The 20,542-nt window shown below is 47.1% G+C and overlaps 1 protein-coding gene across 1 annotated transcript in view; it reads left to right on the forward strand.

Annotated features, from left to right (window-relative positions):
* Nucleotides 1-20,542, forward strand: part of LOC129839233 (pancreatic secretory granule membrane major glycoprotein GP2-like) — a 44,776-nt gene that overhangs the window by 20,723 nt on the left and 3,511 nt on the right. Inside the window, exons 10-11 of the mRNA XM_055906545.1 lie at nt 19,606-19,727; nt 19,854-20,045. Coding sequence (XP_055762520.1) covers nt 19,606-19,727; nt 19,854-20,045 — 314 coding nt within the window. The remainder of the gene's footprint in view (nt 1-19,605; nt 19,728-19,853; nt 20,046-20,542) is intronic.

The following is a 20,542-nucleotide window of genomic DNA, read 5'->3' on the forward strand; positions in this document are numbered from 1 at the left end:
CTACATGTCACTGATGGCCCTTCATACCACATGTCACTGATGGCCCTTGATACCACATGTCACTGATGGCCCTTGATACCACATGTCACTGATGGCCCATGATACCACATGTCACTGATGGCCCTTCATACCACAAGTCACTGATGGCCCTTGATACAACATGTCACTGATGGCCCTTGATACAACATGTCACTGATGGCCCTTGATACCACATGTCACTGATGGCCCTTGATACCACATGTCACTGATGGCCCTTCATACCACATGTCACTGATGGCCCTTGATACCACATGTCACTGATGGCCCATGATACCACATGTCACTGATGGCCCATGATACCACATGTCACTGATGGCCCATGATACCACATGTCACTGATGGCCCTTGATACCACATGTCACTGATGGCCCTTGATACCACATGTCACTGATGGCCCATGATACCACATGTCACTGATGGCCCATGATACCACATGTCACTGATGGCCCTTGATACCACATGTCACTGATGGCCCTTCATACCACATGTCACCGATGGCCCTTGATACCACATGTCACTGATGGCCCTTCATACCACATGTCACTGATGGCCCTTCATACCACATGTCACTGATGGCCCTTGATACCTCATGTCACTGATGGCCCTTGATACCACATATCACTGATGGCCCTTGATACCACATGTCACTGATGGCCCTTCATACCACATGTCACTGATGGCCCATGATACCACATGTCACTGATGGCCCATGATACCACATGTCACTGATGGCCCATGATACCACATGTCACTGAGGGCCCTTGATACCACGTCACTGATGGCCCTTGATACCACATGTCACTGATGGCCCTTGATACCACATATCACTGATGGCCCTTGATACCACATGTCACTGATGGCCCTTCATACCACATGTCACTGATGGCCCTTGATAGCACATGTCACTGATGGCCCTTGATACCACATGTCACTGATGGCCCTTCATACCACATGTCACTGATGGCTCTTCATACCACATGTCACTGATGGCCCTTCATACCACATGTCACTGATGGCCCTTCATACCACATGTCACTGATGGCCCTTCATACCACATGTCACTGATGGCCCATGATACCACATGTCACTGATGGCCCTTCATACTACATGTCACGGATGGCCCTTCATACCACATGTCACTGATGGCCCTTGATACCACATGTCACTGATGGCCCTTGATACCACATGTCACTGATGGCCCATGATACCACATGTCACTGATGGCCCTTCATACCACAAGTCACTGATGGCCCTTGATACCACATATCACTGATGGCCCTTGATACCACATGTCACTGATGGCCCTTCATACCACATGTCACTGATGGCCCTTCATACCACATGTCACTGATGGCCCTTGATACCTCATGTCACTGATGGCCCTTGATACCACATATCACTGATGGCCCTTGATACCACATGTCACTGATGGCCCTTCATACCACATGTCACTGATGGCCCATGATACCACATGTCACTGATGGCCCATGATACCACATGTCACTGATGGCCCATGATACCACATGTCACTGAGGGCCCTTGATACCACGTCACTGATGGCCCTTGATACCACATGTCACTGATGGCCCTTGATACCACATATCACTGATGGCCCTTGATACCACATGTCACTGATGGCCCTTCATACCACATGTCACTGATGGCCCTTGATAGCACATGTCACTGATGGCCCTTGATACCACATGTCACTGATGGCCCTTCATACCACATGTCACTGATGGCTCTTCATACCACATGTCACTGATGGCCCTTCATACCACATGTCACTGATGGCCCTTGATACCACATGTCACTGATGGCCCTTGATACCACATGTCACTGATGGCCCATGATACCACATGTCACTGATGGCCCTTCATACCACATGTCACTGATGGCCCATGATAACACATGTCACTGATGGCCCATGATACCACATGTCACTGAGGGCCCATGATACCACATGTCACTGAGGGCCCTTGATACCACATGTCACTGATGGCCCTTGATACCACATGTCACTGATGGCCCTTCATACCACATGTCACTGATGGCCCTTGATACCACATGTCACTGATGGCCCTTGATACCACATGTCACTGATGGCCCTTGATACCTCATGTCAATGATGGCCCTTGATACCACATATCACTGATGGCTCTTCATACCACATGTCACTGATGGCCCTTCATACCACATGTCACTGATGGCCCATGATACCACATGTCACTGATGGCCCATGATACCACATGTCACTGATGGCCCATGATACCACATGTCACTGAGGGCCCTTGATACCACATGTCACTGATGGCCCTTGATACCACATGTCACTGATGGCCCTTGATAACACATATCACTGATGGCCCTTGATACCACATGTCACTGATGGCCCTTCATACCACATGTCACTGATGGCTCTTCATACCACATGTCACTGATGGCCCTTCATACCACATGTCACTGATGGCCCTTGATACCACATGTCACTGATGGCCCTTGATACCACATGTCACTGATGGCCCATGATACCACATGTCACTGATGGCCCTTCATACCACATGTCACTGATGGCCCTTCATACCACATGTCACTGATGGCCCATGATACCACATGTCACTGATGGCCCTTCATACCACATGTCACTGATGGCCCTTCATACCACATGTCACTGATGGCCCTTCATACCACATGTCACTGATGGCCCTTCATACCACATGTCACTGATGGCCCATGATACCACATGTCACTGATGGCCCTTCATACTACATGTCACGGATGGCCCTTCATACCACATGTCACTGATGGCCCTTGATACCACATGTCACTGATGGCCCTTGATACCACATGTCACTGATGGCCCATGATACCACATGTCACTGATGGCCCTTCATACCACATGTCACTGATGGCCCTTCATACCACATGTCACTGATGGCCCTTCATACCACATGTCACTGATGGCCCTTCATACCACATGTCACTGATGGCCCTTCATACCACATGTCACTGATGGCCCTTGATACCACATGTCACTGATGGCCCTTGATACCACATGTCACTGATGGCCCTTGATACCACATGTCACTGATGGCCCTTGATACCACATGTCACTGATGGCCCTTGATACCACATGTCACTGATGGCCCTTGATACCACATGTCACTGATGGCCCTTCATACCACATGTCACTGATGGCCCTTGATACCACATGTCACTGATGGCCCTTGATACCACATGTCACTGATGGCCCTTCATACCACATGTCACCGATGGCCCTTGATACCACATGTCACTGATGGCCCTTCATACCACATGTCACTGATGGCCCTTCATACCACATGTCACTGATGGCCCTTGATACCTCATGTCACTGATGGCCCTTGATACCACATATCACTGATGGCCCTTGATACCACATGTCACTGATGGCCCTTCATACCACATGTCACTGATGGCCCATGATACCACATGTCACTGATGGCCCATGATACCACATGTCACTGATGGCCCATGATACCACATGTCACTGAGGGCCCTTGATACCACGTCACTGATGGCCCTTGATACCACATGTCACTGATGGCCCTTGATACCACATATCACTGATGGCCCTTGATACCACATGTCACTGATGGCCCTTCATACCACATGTCACTGATGGCCCTTGATAGCACATGTCACTGATGGCCCTTGATACCACATGTCACTGATGGCCCTTCATACCACATGTCACTGATGGCTCTTCATACCACATGTCACTGATGGCCCTTGATACCACATGTCACTGATGGCCCATGATACCACATGTCACTGATGGCCCTTCATACCACATGTCACTGATGGCCCATGATACCACATGTCACTGATGGCCCATGATACCACATGTCACTGAGGGCCCATGATACCACATGTCACTGAGGGCCCTTGATACCACATGTCACTGATGGCCCTTGATACCACATGTCACTGATGGCCCTTCATACCACATGTCACTGATGGCCCTTGATACCACATGTCACTGATGGCCCTTGATACCTCATGTCAATGATGGCCCTTGATACCACATATCACTGATGGCCCTTGATACCACATGTCACTGATGGCCCTTCATACCACATGTCACTGATGGCCCATGATACCACATGTCACTGATGGCCCATGATACCACATGTCACTGATGGCCCATGATACCACATGTCACTGAGGGCCCTTGATACCACATGTCACTGATGGCCCTTGATACCACATGTCACTGATGGCCCTTGATACCACATATCACTGATGGCCCTTGATACCACATGTCACTGATGGCCCTTCATACCACATGTCACTGATGGCTCTTCATACCACATGTCACTGATGGCCCTTCATACCACATGTCACTGATGGCCCTTGATACCACATGTCACTGATGGCCCTTGATACCACATGTCACTGATGGCCCATGATACCACATGTCACTGATGGCCCTTCATACCACATGTCACTGATGGCCCTTCATACCACATGTCACTGATGGCCCATGATACCACATGTCACTGATGGCCCTTCATACCACATGTCACTGATGGCCCTTCATACCACATGTCACTGATGGCCCTTCATACCACATGTCACTGATGGCCCTTCATACCACATGTCACTGATGGCCCATGATACCACATGTCACTGATGGCCCTTCATACTACATGTCACGGATGGCCCTTCATACCACATGTCACTGATGGCCCTTGATTCCACATGTCACTGATGGCCCTTGATACCACATGTCACTGATGGCCCATGATACCACATGTCACTGATGGCCCTTCATACCACATGTCACTGATGGCCCTTCATACCACATGTCACTGATGGCCCTTCATACCACATGTCACTGATGGCCCTTGATACCACATGTCACTGATGGCCCTTGATACCACATGTCACTGATGGCCCTTGATACCACATGTCACTGATGGCCCTTGATACCACATGTCACTGATGGCCCTTCATACCACATGTCACTGATGGCCCTTCATACCACATGTCACTGATGGCCCTTGATACCACATGTCACTGATGGCCCTTGATACCACATGTCACTGATGGCCCTTGATACCACATGTCACTGATGGCCCTTGATACCTCATGTCACTGATGGCCCTTGATACCACATATCACTGATGGCCCTTGATACCACATGTCACTGATGGCCCTTCATACCACATGTCACTGATGGCCCATGATACCACATGTCACTGATGGCCCATGATACCACATGTCACTGATGGCCCATGATACCACATGTCACTGAGGGCCCTTGATACCACGTCACTGATGGCCCTTGATACCACATGTCACTGATGGCCCTTGATACCACATATCACTGATGGCCCTTGATACCACATGTCACTGATGGCCCTTCATACCACATGTCACTGATGGCCCTTGATAGCACATGTCACTGATGGCCCTTGATACCACATGTCACTGATGGCCCTTCATACCACATGTCACTGATGGCTCTTCATACCACATGTCACTGATGGCCCTTCATACCACATGTCACTGATGGCCCTTGATACCACATGTCACTGATGGCCCTTGATACCACATGTCACTGATGGCCCATGATACCTCATGTCACTGATGGCCCTTCATACCACATGTCACTGATGGCCCATGATAACACATGTCACTGATGGCCCATGATACCACATGTCACTGAGGGCCCATGATACCACATGTCACTGAGGGCCCTTGATACCACATGTCACTGATGGCCCTTGATACCACATGTCACTGATGGCCCTTCATACCACATGTCACTGATGGCCCTTGATACCACATGTCACTGATGGCCCTTGATACCACATGTCACTGATGGCCCTTGATACCTCATGTCAATGATGGCCCTTGATACCACATATCACTGATGGCCCTTGATACCACATGTCACTGATGGCCCTTCATACCACATGTCACTGATGGCCCATGATACCACATGTCACTGATGGCCCATGATACCACATGTCACTGATGGCCCATGATACCACATGTCACTGAGGGCCCTTGATACCACATGTCACTGATGGCCCTTGATACCACATGTCACTGATGGCCCTTGATAACACATATCACTGATGGCCCTTGATACCACATGTCACTGATGGCCCTTCATACCACATGTCACTGATGGCTCTTCATACCACATGTCACTGATGGCCCTTCATACCACATGTCACTGATGGCCCTTGATACCACATGTCACTGATGGCCCTTCATACCACATGTCACTGATGGCCCTTCATACCACATGTCACTGATGGCCCTTGATACCACATGTCACTGATGGCCCTTGATACCACATGTCACTGATGGCCCTTGATACCACATGTCACTGATGGCCCTTGATACCTCATGTCACTGATGGCCCTTGATACCACATATCACTGATGGCCCTTGATACCACATGTCACTGATGGCCCTTCATACCACATGTCACTGATGGCCCATGATACCACATGTCACTGATGGCCCATGATACCACATGTCACTGATGGCCCATGATACCACATGTCACTGAGGGCCCTTGATACCACGTCACTGATGGCCCTTGATACCACATGTCACTGATGGCCCTTGATACCACATATCACTGATGGCCCTTGATACCACATGTCACTGATGGCCCTTCATACCACATGTCACTGATGGCCCTTGATAGCACATGTCACTGATGGCCCTTGATACCACATGTCACTGATGGCCCTTCATACCACATGTCACTGATGGCTCTTCATACCACATGTCACTGATGGCCCTTCATACCACATGTCACTGATGGCCCTTGATACCACATGTCACTGATGGCCCTTGATACCACATGTCACTGATGGCCCATGATACCTCATGTCACTGATGGCCCTTCATACCACATGTCACTGATGGCCCATGATAACACATGTCACTGATGGCCCATGATACCACATGTCACTGAGGGCCCATGATACCACATGTCACTGAGGGCCCTTGATACCACATGTCACTGATGGCCCTTGATACCACATGTCACTGATGGCCCTTCATACCACATGTCACTGATGGCCCTTGATACCACATGTCACTGATGGCCCTTGATACCACATGTCACTGATGGCCCTTGATACCTCATGTCAATGATGGCCCTTGATACCACATATCACTGATGGCCCTTGATACCACATGTCACTGATGGCCCTTCATACCACATGTCACTGATGGCCCATGATACCACATGTCACTGATGGCCCATGATACCACATGTCACTGATGGCCCATGATACCACATGTCACTGAGGGCCCTTGATACCACATGTCACTGATGGCCCTTGATACCACATGTCACTGATGGCCCTTGATAACACATATCACTGATGGCCCTTGATACCACATGTCACTGATGGCCCATGATACCACATGTCACTGATGGCCCTTCATACCACATGTCACTGATGGCCCTTCATACCACATGTCACTGATGGCCCTTCATACCACATGTCACTGATGGCCCTTGATACCACATGTCACTGATGGCCCTTGATACCACATGTCACTGATGGCCCTTGATACCACATGTCACTGATGGCCCTTGATACCACATGTCACTGATGGCCCTTCATACCACATGTCACTGATGGCCCTTCATACCACATGTCACTGATGGCCCTTGATACCACATGTCACTGATGGCCCTTGATACCACATGTCACTGATGGCCCTTGATACCACATGTCACTGATGGCCCTTGATACCTCATGTCACTGATGGCCCTTGATACCACATATCACTGATGGCCCTTGATACCACATGTCACTGATGGCCCTTCATACCACATGTCACTGATGGCCCATGATACCACATGTCACTGATGGCCCATGATACCACATGTCACTGATGGCCCATGATACCACATGTCACTGAGGGCCCTTGATACCACGTCACTGATGGCCCTTGATACCACATGTCACTGATGGCCCTTGATACCACATATCACTGATGGCCCTTGATACCACATGTCACTGATGGCCCTTCATACCACATGTCACTGATGGCCCTTGATAGCACATGTCACTGATGGCCCTTGATACCACATGTCACTGATGGCCCTTCATACCACATGTCACTGATGGCTCTTCATACCACATGTCACTGATGGCCCTTCATACCACATGTCACTGATGGCCCTTGATACCACATGTCACTGATGGCCCTTGATACCACATGTCACTGATGGCCCATGATACCTCATGTCACTGATGGCCCTTCATACCACATGTCACTGATGGCCCATGATAACACATGTCACTGATGGCCCATGATACCACATGTCACTGAGGGCCCATGATACCACATGTCACTGAGGGCCCTTGATACCACATGTCACTGATGGCCCTTGATACCACATGTCACTGATGGCCCTTCATACCACATGTCACTGATGGCCCTTGATACCACATGTCACTGATGGCCCTTGATACCACATGTCACTGATGGCCCTTGATACCTCATGTCAATGATGGCCCTTGATACCACATATCACTGATGGCCCTTGATACCACATGTCACTGATGGCCCTTCATACCACATGTCACTGATGGCCCATGATACCACATGTCACTGATGGCCCATGATACCACATGTCACTGATGGCCCATGATACCACATGTCACTGAGGGCCCTTGATACCACATGTCACTGATGGCCCTTGATACCACATGTCACTGATGGCCCTTGATAACACATATCACTGATGGCCCTTGATACCACATGTCACTGATGGCCCTTCATACCACATGTCACTGATGGCTCTTCATACCACATGTCACTGATGGCCCTTCATACCACATGTCACTGATGGCCCTTGATACCACATGTCACTGATGGCCCTTCATACCACATGTCACTGATGGCCCATGATACCACATGTCACTGATGGCCCTTCATACCACATGTCACTGATGGCCCTTCATACCACATGTCACTGATGGCCCTTCATACCACATGTCACTGATGGCCCTTCATACCACATGTCACTGATGGCCCATGATACCACATGTCACTGATGGCCCTTCATACTACATGTCACGGATGGCCCTTCATACCACATGTCACTGATGGCCCTTGATACCACATGTCACTGATGGCCCTTGATACCACATGTCACTGATGGCCCATGATACCACATGTCACTGATGGCCCTTCATACCACATGTCACTGATGGCCCTTCATACCACATGTCACTGATGGCCCTTCATACCACATGTCACTGATGGCCCTTGATACCACATGTCACTGATGGCCCTTGATACCACATGTCACTGATGGCCCTTGATACCACATGTCACTGATGGCCCTTGATACCACATGTCACTGATGGCCCATGATACCACATGTCACTGAGGGCCCTTGATACCACATGTCACTGATGGCCCTTGATACCACATGTCACTGATGGCCCTTGATAACACATATCACTGATGGCCCTTGATACCACATGTCACTGATGGCCCTTCATACCACATGTCACTGATGGCTCTTCATACCACATGTCACTGATGGCCCTTCATACCACATGTCACTGATGGCCCTTGATACCACATGTCACTGATGGCCCTTGATACCACATGTCACTGATGGCCCATGATACCACATGTCACTGATGGCCCTTCATACCACATGTCACTGATGGCCCTTCATACCACATGTCACTGATGGCCCATGATACCACATGTCACTGATGGCCCTTCATACCACATGTCACTGATGGCCCTTCATACCACATGTCACTGATGGCCCTTCATACCACATGTCACTGATGGCCCATGATACCACATGTCACTGATGGCCCTTCATACTACATGTCACGGATGGCCCTTCATACCACATGTCACTGATGGACCTTGATACCACATGTCACTGATGGCCCTTGATACCACATGTCACTGATGGCCCATGATACCACATGTCACTGATGGCCCTTCATACCACATGTCACTGATGGCCCTTCATACCACATGTCACTGATGGCCCTTCATACCACATGTCACTGATGGCCCTTCATACCACATGTCACTGATGGCCCTTCATACCACATGTCACTGATGGCCCTTGATACCACATGTCACTGATGGCCCTTGATACCACATGTCACTGATGGCCCTTGATACCACATGTCACTGATGGCCCTTGATACCACATGTCACTGATGGCCCTTGATACCACATGTCACTGATGGCCCTTGATACCACATGTCACTGATGGCCCTTCATACCACATGTCACTGATGGCCCTTGATACCACATGTCACTGATGGCCCTTGATACCACATGTCACTGATGGCCCTTCATACCACATGTCACCGATGGCCCTTGATACCACATGTCACTGATGGCCCTTCATACCACATGTCACTGATGGCCCTTCATACCACATGTCACTGATGGCCCTTGATACCTCATGTCACTGATGGCCCTTGATACCACATATCACTGATGGCCCTTGATACCACATGTCACTGATGGCCCTTCATACCACATGTCACTGATGGCCCATGATACCACATGTCACTGATGGCCCATGATACCACATGTCACTGATGGCCCATGATACCACATGTCACTGAGGGCCCTTGATACCACGTCACTGATGGCCCTTGATACCACATGTCACTGATGGCCCTTGATACCACATATCACTGATGGCCCTTGATACCACATGTCACTGATGGCCCTTCATACCACATGTCACTGATGGCCCTTGATAGCACATGTCACTGATGGCCCTTGATACCACATGTCACTGATGGCCCTTCATACCACATGTCACTGATGGCTCTTCATACCACATGTCACTGATGGCCCTTCATACCACATGTCACTGATGGCCCTTGATACCACATGTCACTGATGGCCCTTGATACCACATGTCACTGATGGCCCATGATACCACATGTCACTGATGGCCCTTCATACCACATGTCACTGATGGCCCATGATACCACATGTCACTGATGGCCCATGATACCACATGTCACTGAGGGCCCATGATACCACATGTCACTGAGGGCCCTTGATACCACATGTCACTGATGGCCCTTGATACCACATGTCACTGATGGCCCTTCATACCACATGTCACTGATGGCCCTTGATACCACATGTCACTGATGGCCCTTGATACCTCATGTCAATGATGGCCCTTGATACCACATATCACTGATGGCCCTTGATACCACATGTCACTGATGGCCCTTCATACCACATGTCACTGATGGCCCATGATACCACATGTCACTGATGGCCCATGATACCACATGTCACTGATGGCCCATGATACCACATGTCACTGAGGGCCCTTGATACCACATGTCACTGATGGCCCTTGATACCACATGTCACTGATGGCCCTTGATACCACATATCACTGATGGCCCTTGATACCACATGTCACTGATGGCCCTTCATACCACATGTCACTGATGGCTCTTCATACCACATGTCACGGATGGCCCTTCATACCACATGTCACTGATGGCCCTTGATACCACATGTCACTGATGGCCCTTGATACCACATGTCACTGATGGCCCATGATACCACATGTCACTGATGGCCCTTCATACCACATGTCACTGATGGCCCTTCATACCACATGTCACTGATGGCCCTTCATACCACATGTCACTGATGGCCCTTGATACCACATGTCACTGATGGCCCTTGATACCACATGTCACTGATGGCCCTTGATACCACATGTCACTGATGGCCCTTGATACCACATGTCACTGATGGCCCTTGATACCACATGTCACTGATGGCCCTTGATACCACATGTCACTGATGGCCCTTCATACCACATGTCACTGATGGCCCTTCATACCACATGTCACTGATGGCCCTTGATACCACATGTCACTGATGGCCCTTGATACCACATGTCACTGATGGCCCTTGATACCACATGTCACTGATGGCCCTTGATACCTCATGTCACTGATGGCCCTTGATACCACATATCACTGATGGCCCTTGATACCACATGTCACTGATGGCCCTTCATACCACATGTCACTGATGGCCCATGATACCACATGTCACTGATGGCCCATGATACCACATGTCACTGATGGCCCATGATACCACATGTCACTGAGGGCCCTTGATACCACGTCACTGATGGCCCTTGATACCACATGTCACTGATGGCCCTTGATACCACATATCACTGATGGCCCTTGATACCACATGTCACTGATGGCCCTTCATACCACATGTCACTGATGGCCCTTGATAGCACATGTCACTGATGGCCCTTGATACCACATGTCACTGATGGCCCTTCATACCACATGTCACTGATGGCTCTTCATACCACATGTCACTGATGGCCCTTCATACCACATGTCACTGATGGCCCTTGATACCACATGTCACTGATGGCCCTTGATACCACATGTCACTGATGGCCCATGATACCTCATGTCACTGATGGCCCTTCATACCACATGTCACTGATGGCCCATGATAACACATGTCACTGATGGCCCATGATACCACATGTCACTGAGGGCCCATGATACCACATGTCACTGAGGGCCCTTGATACCACATGTCACTGATGGCCCTTGATACCACATGTCACTGATGGCCCTTCATACCACATGTCACTGATGGCCCTTGATACCACATGTCACTGATGGCCCTTGATACCACATGTCACTGATGGCCCTTGATACCTCATGTCAATGATGGCCCTTGATACCACATATCACTGATGGCCCTTGATACCACATGTCACTGATGGCCCTTCATACCACATGTCACTGATGGCCCATGATACCACATGTCACTGATGGCCCATGATACCACATGTCACTGATGGCCCATGATACCACATGTCACTGAGGGCCCTTGATACCACATGTCACTGATGGCCCTTGATACCACATGTCACTGATGGCCCTTGATAACACATATCACTGATGGCCCTTGATACCACATGTCACTGATGGCCCTTCATACCACATGTCACTGATGGCTCTTCATACCACATGTCACTGATGGCCCTTCATACCACATGTCACTGATGGCCCTTGATACCACATGTCACTGATGGCCCTTGATACCACATGTCACTGATGGCCCATGATACCACATTCACTGATGGCCCTTCATACCACATGTCACTGATGGCCCTTCATACCACATGTCACTGATGGCCCATGATACCACATGTCACTGATGGCCCTTCATACCACATGTCACTGATGGCCCTTCATACCACATGTCACTGATGGCCCTTCATACCACATGTCACTGATGGCCCTTCATACCACATGTCACTGATGGCCCATGATACCACATGTCACTGATGGCCCTTCATACCACATGTCACTGATGGCCCTTGATACCACATGTCACTGATGGCCCTTGATACCACATGTCACTGATGGCCCATGATACCACATGTCACTGATGGCCCTTCATACCACATGTCACTGATGGCCCTTCATACCACATGTCACTGATGGCCCTTCATACCACATGTCACTGATGGCCCTTCATACCACATGTCACTGATGGCCCTTGATACCACATGTCACTGATGGCCCTTGATACCACATGTCACTGATGGCCCTTGATACCACATGTCACTGATGGCCCTTGATACCACATGTCACTGATGGCCCTTGATACCACATGTCACTGATGGCCCTTCATACCACATGTCACTGATGGCCCTTGATACCACATGTCACTGATGGCCCTTGATACCACATGTCACTGATGGCCCTTCATACCACATGTCACCGATGGCCCTTGATACCACATGTCACTGATGGCCCTTCATACCACATGTCACTGATGGCCCTTCATACCACATGTCACTGATGGCCCTTGATACCTCATGTCACTGATGGCCCTTGATACCACATATCACTGATGGCCCTTGATACCACATGTCACTGATGGCCCTTCATACCACATGTCACTGATGGCCCATGATACCACATGTCACTGATGGCCCATGATACCACATGTCACTGATGGCCCATGATACCACATGTCACTGAGGGCCCTTGATACCACGTCACTGATGGCCCTTGATACCACATGTCACTGATGGCCCTTGATACCACATATCACTGATGGCCCTTGATACCACATGTCACTGATGGCCCTTCATACCACATGTCACTGATGGCCCTTGATAGCACATGTCACTGATGGCCCTTGATACCACATGTCACTGATGGCCCTTCATACCACATGTCACTGATGGCTCTTCATACCACATGTCACTGATGGCCCTTCATACCACATGTCACTGATGGCCCTTGATACCACATGTCACTGATGGCCCTTGATACCACATGTCACTGATGGCCCATGATACCACATGTCACTGATGGCCCTTCATACCACATGTCACTGATGGCCCATGATACCACATGTCACTGATGGCCCATGATACCACATGTCACTGAGGGCCCATGATACCACATGTCACTGAGGGCCCTTGATACCACATGTCACTGATGGCCCTTGATACCACATGTCACTGATGGCCCTTCATACCACATGTCACTGATGGCCCTTGATACCACATGTCACTGATGGCCCTTGATACCTCATGTCAATGATGGCCCTTGATACCACATATCACTGATGGCCCTTGATACCACATGTCACTGATGGCCCTTCATACCACATGTCACTGATGGCCCATGATACCACATGTCACTGATGGCCCATGATACCACATGTCACTGATGGCCCATGATACCACATGTCACTGAGGGCCCTTGATACCACATGTCACTGATGGCCCTTGATACCACATGTCACTGATGGCCCTTGATACCACATATCACTGATGGCCCTTGATACCACATGTCACTGATGGCCCTTCATACCACATGTCACTGATGGCTCTTCATACCACATGTCACTGATGGCCCTTCATACCACATGTCACTGATGGCCCTTGATACCACATGTCACTGATGGCCCTTGATACCACATGTCACTGATGGCCCATGATACCACATGTCACTGATGGCCCTTCATACCACATGTCACTGATGGCCCTTCATACCACATGTCACTGATGGCCCATGATACCACATGTCACTGATGGCCCTTCATACCACATGTCACTGATGGCCCTTCATACCACATGTCACTGATGGCCCTTCATACCACATGTCACTGATGGCCCTTCATACCACATGTCACTGATGGCCCATGATACCACATGTCACTGATGGCCCTTCATACTACATGTCACGGATGGCCCTTCATACCACATGTCACTGATGGCCCTTGATACCACATGTCACTGATGGCCCTTGATACCACATGTCACTGATGGCCCATGATACCACATGTCACTGATGGCCCTTCATACCACATGTCACTGATGGCCCTTCATACCACATGTCACTGATGGCCCTTCATACCACATGTCACTGATGGCCCTTGATACCACATGTCACTGATGGCCCTTGATACCACATGTCACTGATGGCCCTTGATACCACATGTCACTGATGGCCCTTGATACCACATGTCACTGATGGCCCTTGATACCACATGTCACTGATGGCCCTTGATACCACATGTCACTGATGGCCCTTCATACCACATGTCACTGATGGCCCTTCATACCACATGTCACTGATGGCCCTTCATACCACATGTCACTGATGTGGGTAATAATTGTTTTATTGCATTTCTGCTACTTCTGTTAATGACAGAATATCTGCATCATGAAATGAACAAACATGCTGATATTGAGGACGTACGGAGGTAAACACAGTTGGAGCAAAAAGTATTTGTGCCTAAGTGTGAACAACAGGAGAGTCTGTCCTCTTGACTCACCAAGATAAACGTGGTTATTTTATCCAACTGAAGTAGATATTGTAATCACAAATCTTCCGCTGCAGGAAACAGTCTGGAACAAACCCTTGTTGTCGCCTTTAAGGCCTAACAGAAGTACTTATAGCTGTGATCCGCGGTAGACTGTTCATTAACATTGTTCCACACTTTGGATGTTCATTAACATTGTTCCACACTTTAGATGTTCATTAACATTGTTCCACACTTTGGATGTTCATTAACATTGTTCCACACTTTGGATGTTCATTAACATTGTTCCACACTTTGGATGTTCATTAACATTGTTCCACACTTTGGATGTTCATTAACATTGTTCCACACTTTGGATGTTCATTAACATTGTTCCACACTTTGGATGTTCATTAACATTGTTCCACACTTTGGATGTTCATTAACATTGTTCCACACTTTGGATGTTCATTAACATTGTTCCACACTTTGGATGTTCATTAACATTGTTCCACACTTTGGATGTTCATTAACATTGTTCCACACTTTGGATGTTCATTAACATTGTTCCACACTTTGGATGTTCATTAACATTGTTCCACACTTTGGATGTTCATTAACATTGTTCCACACTTTGGATGTTCATTAACATTGTTCCACACTTTGGATGTTCATTAACATTGTTCCACACTTTGGATGTTCATTAACATTGTTCCACACTTTGGATGTTCATTAACATTGTTCCACACTTTGGATGTTCATTAACATTGTTCCACACTTTGGATGTTCATTAACATTGTTCCACACTTTGGATGTTCATTAACATTGTTCCACACTTTGGATGTTCATTAACATTGTTCCACACTTTGGATGTTCATTAACATTGTTCCACACTTTGGATGTTCATTAACATTGTTCCACACTTTGGATGTTCATTAACATTGTTCCACACTTTGGATGTTCATTAACATTGTTCCACACTTTGGATGTTCATTAACATTGTTCCACACTTTGGATGTTCATTAACATTGTTCCACACTTTGGATGTTCATTAACATTGTTCCACACTTTGGATGTTCATTAACATTGTTCCACACTTTGGATGTTCATTAACATTGTTCCACACTTTGGATGTTCATTAACATTGTTCCACACTTTGGATGTTCATTAACATTGTTCCACACTTTGGATGTTCATTAACATTGTTCCACACTTTGGATGTTCATTAACATTGTTCCACACTTTGGATGTTCATTAACATTGTTCCACACTTTGGATGTTCATTAACATTGTTCCACACTTTGGATGTTCATTAACATTGTTCCACACTTTGGATGTTCATTAACATTGTTCCACACTTTGGATGTTCATTAACATTGTTCCACACTTTGGATGTTCATTAACATTGTTCCACACTTTGGATGTTCATTAACATTGTTCCACACTTTGGATGTTCATTAACATTGTTCCACACTTTGGATGTTCATTAACATTGTTCCACACTTTGGATGTTCATTAACATTGTTCCACACTTTGGATGTTCATTAACATTGTTCCACACTTTGGATGTTCATTAACATTGTTCCACACTTTGGATGTTCATTAACATTGTTCCACACTTTGGATGTTCATTAACATTGTTCCACACTTTGGATGTTCATTAACATTGTTCCACACTTTGGATGTTCATTAACATTGTTCCACACTTTGGATGTTCATTAACATTGTTCCACACTTTGGATGTTCATTAACATTGTTCCACACTTTGGATGTTCATTAACATTGTTCCACACTTTAGATGTTCATTAACATTGTTCCACACTTTGGATGTTCATTAACATTGTTCCACACTTTGGATGTTCATTAACATTGTTCCACACTTTGGATGTTCATTAACATTGTTCCACACTTTGGATGTTCATTAACATTGTTCCACACTTTGGATGTTCATTAACATTGTTCCACACTTTGGATGTTCATTAACATTGTTCCACACTTTGGATGTTCATTAACATTGTTCCACACTTTGGATGTTCATTAACATTGTTCCACACTTTGGATGTTCATTAACATTGTTCCACACTTTGGATGTTCATTAACATTGTTCCACACTTTGGATGTTCATTAACATTGTTCCACACTTTGGATGTTCATTAACATTGTTCCACACTTTGGATGTTCATTAACATTGTTCCACACTTTGGATGTTCATTAACATTGTTCCACACTTTAGATGTTCATTAACATTGTTCCACACTTTAGATGTTCATTAACATTGTTCCACATTTTGGATGTTCATTAACATTGTTCCACACTTTAGATGTTCATTAACATTGTTCCACACTTTGGATGTTCATTAACATTGTTCCACACTTTGGATGTTCATTAACATTGTTCCACACTTTGGATGTTCATTAACATTGTTCCACACTTTGGATGTTCATTAACATTGTTCCACACTTTGGATGTTCATTAACATTGTTCCACACTTTGGATGTTCATTAACATTGTTCCACACTTTGGATGTTCATTAACATTGTTCCACACTTTGGATGTTCATTAACATTGTTCCACACTTTGGATGTTCATTAACATTGTTCCACACTTTGGATGTTCATTAACATTGTTCCACACTTTGGATGTTCATTAACATTGTTCCACACTTTGGATGTTCATTAACATTGTTCCACACTTTGGATGTTCATTAACATTGTTCCACACTTTGGATGTTCATTAACATTGTTCCACACTTTGGATGTTCATTAACATTGTTCCACACTTTGGATGTTCATTAACATTGTTCCACACTTTGGATGTTCATTAACATTGTTCCACACTTTGGATGTTCATTAACATTGTTCCACACTTTGGATGTTCATTAACATTGTTCCACACTTTGGATGTTCATTAACATTGTTCCACACTTTGGATGTTCATTAACATTGTTCCACACTTTGGATGTTCATTAACATTGTTCCACACTTTGGATGTTCATTAACATTGTTCCACACTTTGGATGTTCATTAACATTGTTCCACACTTTGGATGTTCATTTAATATCTGGTCTGCTGCTTTGTTATGTACTGCAGGAACCTGATGCAGCATCTAAGTGGTAAAGGAGGATGGTGATGTTTGTATATTTCATGTGTTCAGCTTTTGTATCGTCCAGTGCTGTGTTTTCTGATTTAGGTGGAGGATAGTCATACATGGTGGCATTGATGGGTACAGCCGTCTCGTTGTGTTTCTCCGTGCTTCCAGCAACAATCGCAGAACTACTGTAATGGATTGCTTCATGAATGCTGTCTCCAGATATGGCGTTCCCTCCAGAGTTAGGACGGACCAGAGAGGAGGAAACAACACTGCTTGTTGAATGTAATACATATTGAAAATATTATTTAGAAAATAGAGCTACATGCATCATTAAAAGGTCTTCTTGACCAACACATTGATTACATTCTATAGTGAGTGATGCATGCAGCTACATTTTTTTTCTGTAAATCATTTTCAGAACGCAATCACCTCATGTTTGACAGCTTTATTGCTTTCTCCATGCTTTTGAAATGTATAAGCCTTTAAAATGACCTTTTACAGACTACTTTTTCAAATGAGGTTACACCTGCAACAGCACCTATTCCTGCGCCCCCCTCCCATCTTCTGCACCACTTCTTGTGGCCCACCCTCCACCAGTGCAACTGCCCGTGGCCCCCCCTCCACCTATACCACTTCCTGTGGCCTTCCCTCCACCATTCCGAGGCTTATCGTCCACCTTCACCACAATATGTGGCCTCCCCTCCATGGAGTCCACTCTCGTCTGTTGATGTTGGTGATGATGACGATGAGTAAGTCATCCCTGCAAATAATTCCATGTCTTGTTATTACAGATGAATTGTGGGAATTATCTGAGCTTTGTTATTCTGAATGTCTCTCTGTCTGAGGGGGACAGGAAGGTGACGCGCCAGAGCACAAAGCAGCAGTATCCCATCACCCAAGACAGGTTTGATAAATGCAACCAGGTGCTGTGTAAGGAGGGCCTCGACAAGCGTCATTACCTGGAGGTGGAGTGTCTACACAACGTTCACATAGGCATGGCCTACAAGGGAATCGAGAGGAAAGGAACCGGTGAAAGCGTAACACTAGGATGCAATGCCAATTCTTGGACTTGTACGCCTCGAAGTATAAGGGCCATGCACAGCACAAAGACATTCTACACAGGTTACAGCTACCTAAAATCAAAGCACAAGTGCCCTACAGAGTAGGAGTGTATCTGGATTGGCCGGCCGGCACTTTGTCCTTTTACATGGTCAACCAATTGGGCACAATGACCCATCTGTATACATTCCACACCACATTCACTGAGCCTCTCTATCTTGGGTTTGGACTGAACTCTCTGACAGCAACCGTTCATCTCTTATAGTCACAGCCTACGACACAGTCTTACAGACATGTTTTGCTGTGTCACATGGTGGAGTGGGAGAGGGGTTTAGACAGTGGTGTAAAGTACTTAAGTAAAAAATACTTCAAAGTACTACTTAAGAAGTTTTTGGGGGTATCTGTACTTTACTATTTATAGTTTTGACTTGGACTACTTTTAATTCACTACATTCCTAAAGGAAATATTGTACTT

The sequence above is a fragment of the Salvelinus fontinalis genome, chromosome 40 (assembly GCF_029448725.1).
Source record: "Salvelinus fontinalis isolate EN_2023a chromosome 40, ASM2944872v1, whole genome shotgun sequence".
NCBI classification, from domain to species: Eukaryota; Metazoa; Chordata; class Actinopteri; order Salmoniformes; family Salmonidae; genus Salvelinus; species Salvelinus fontinalis.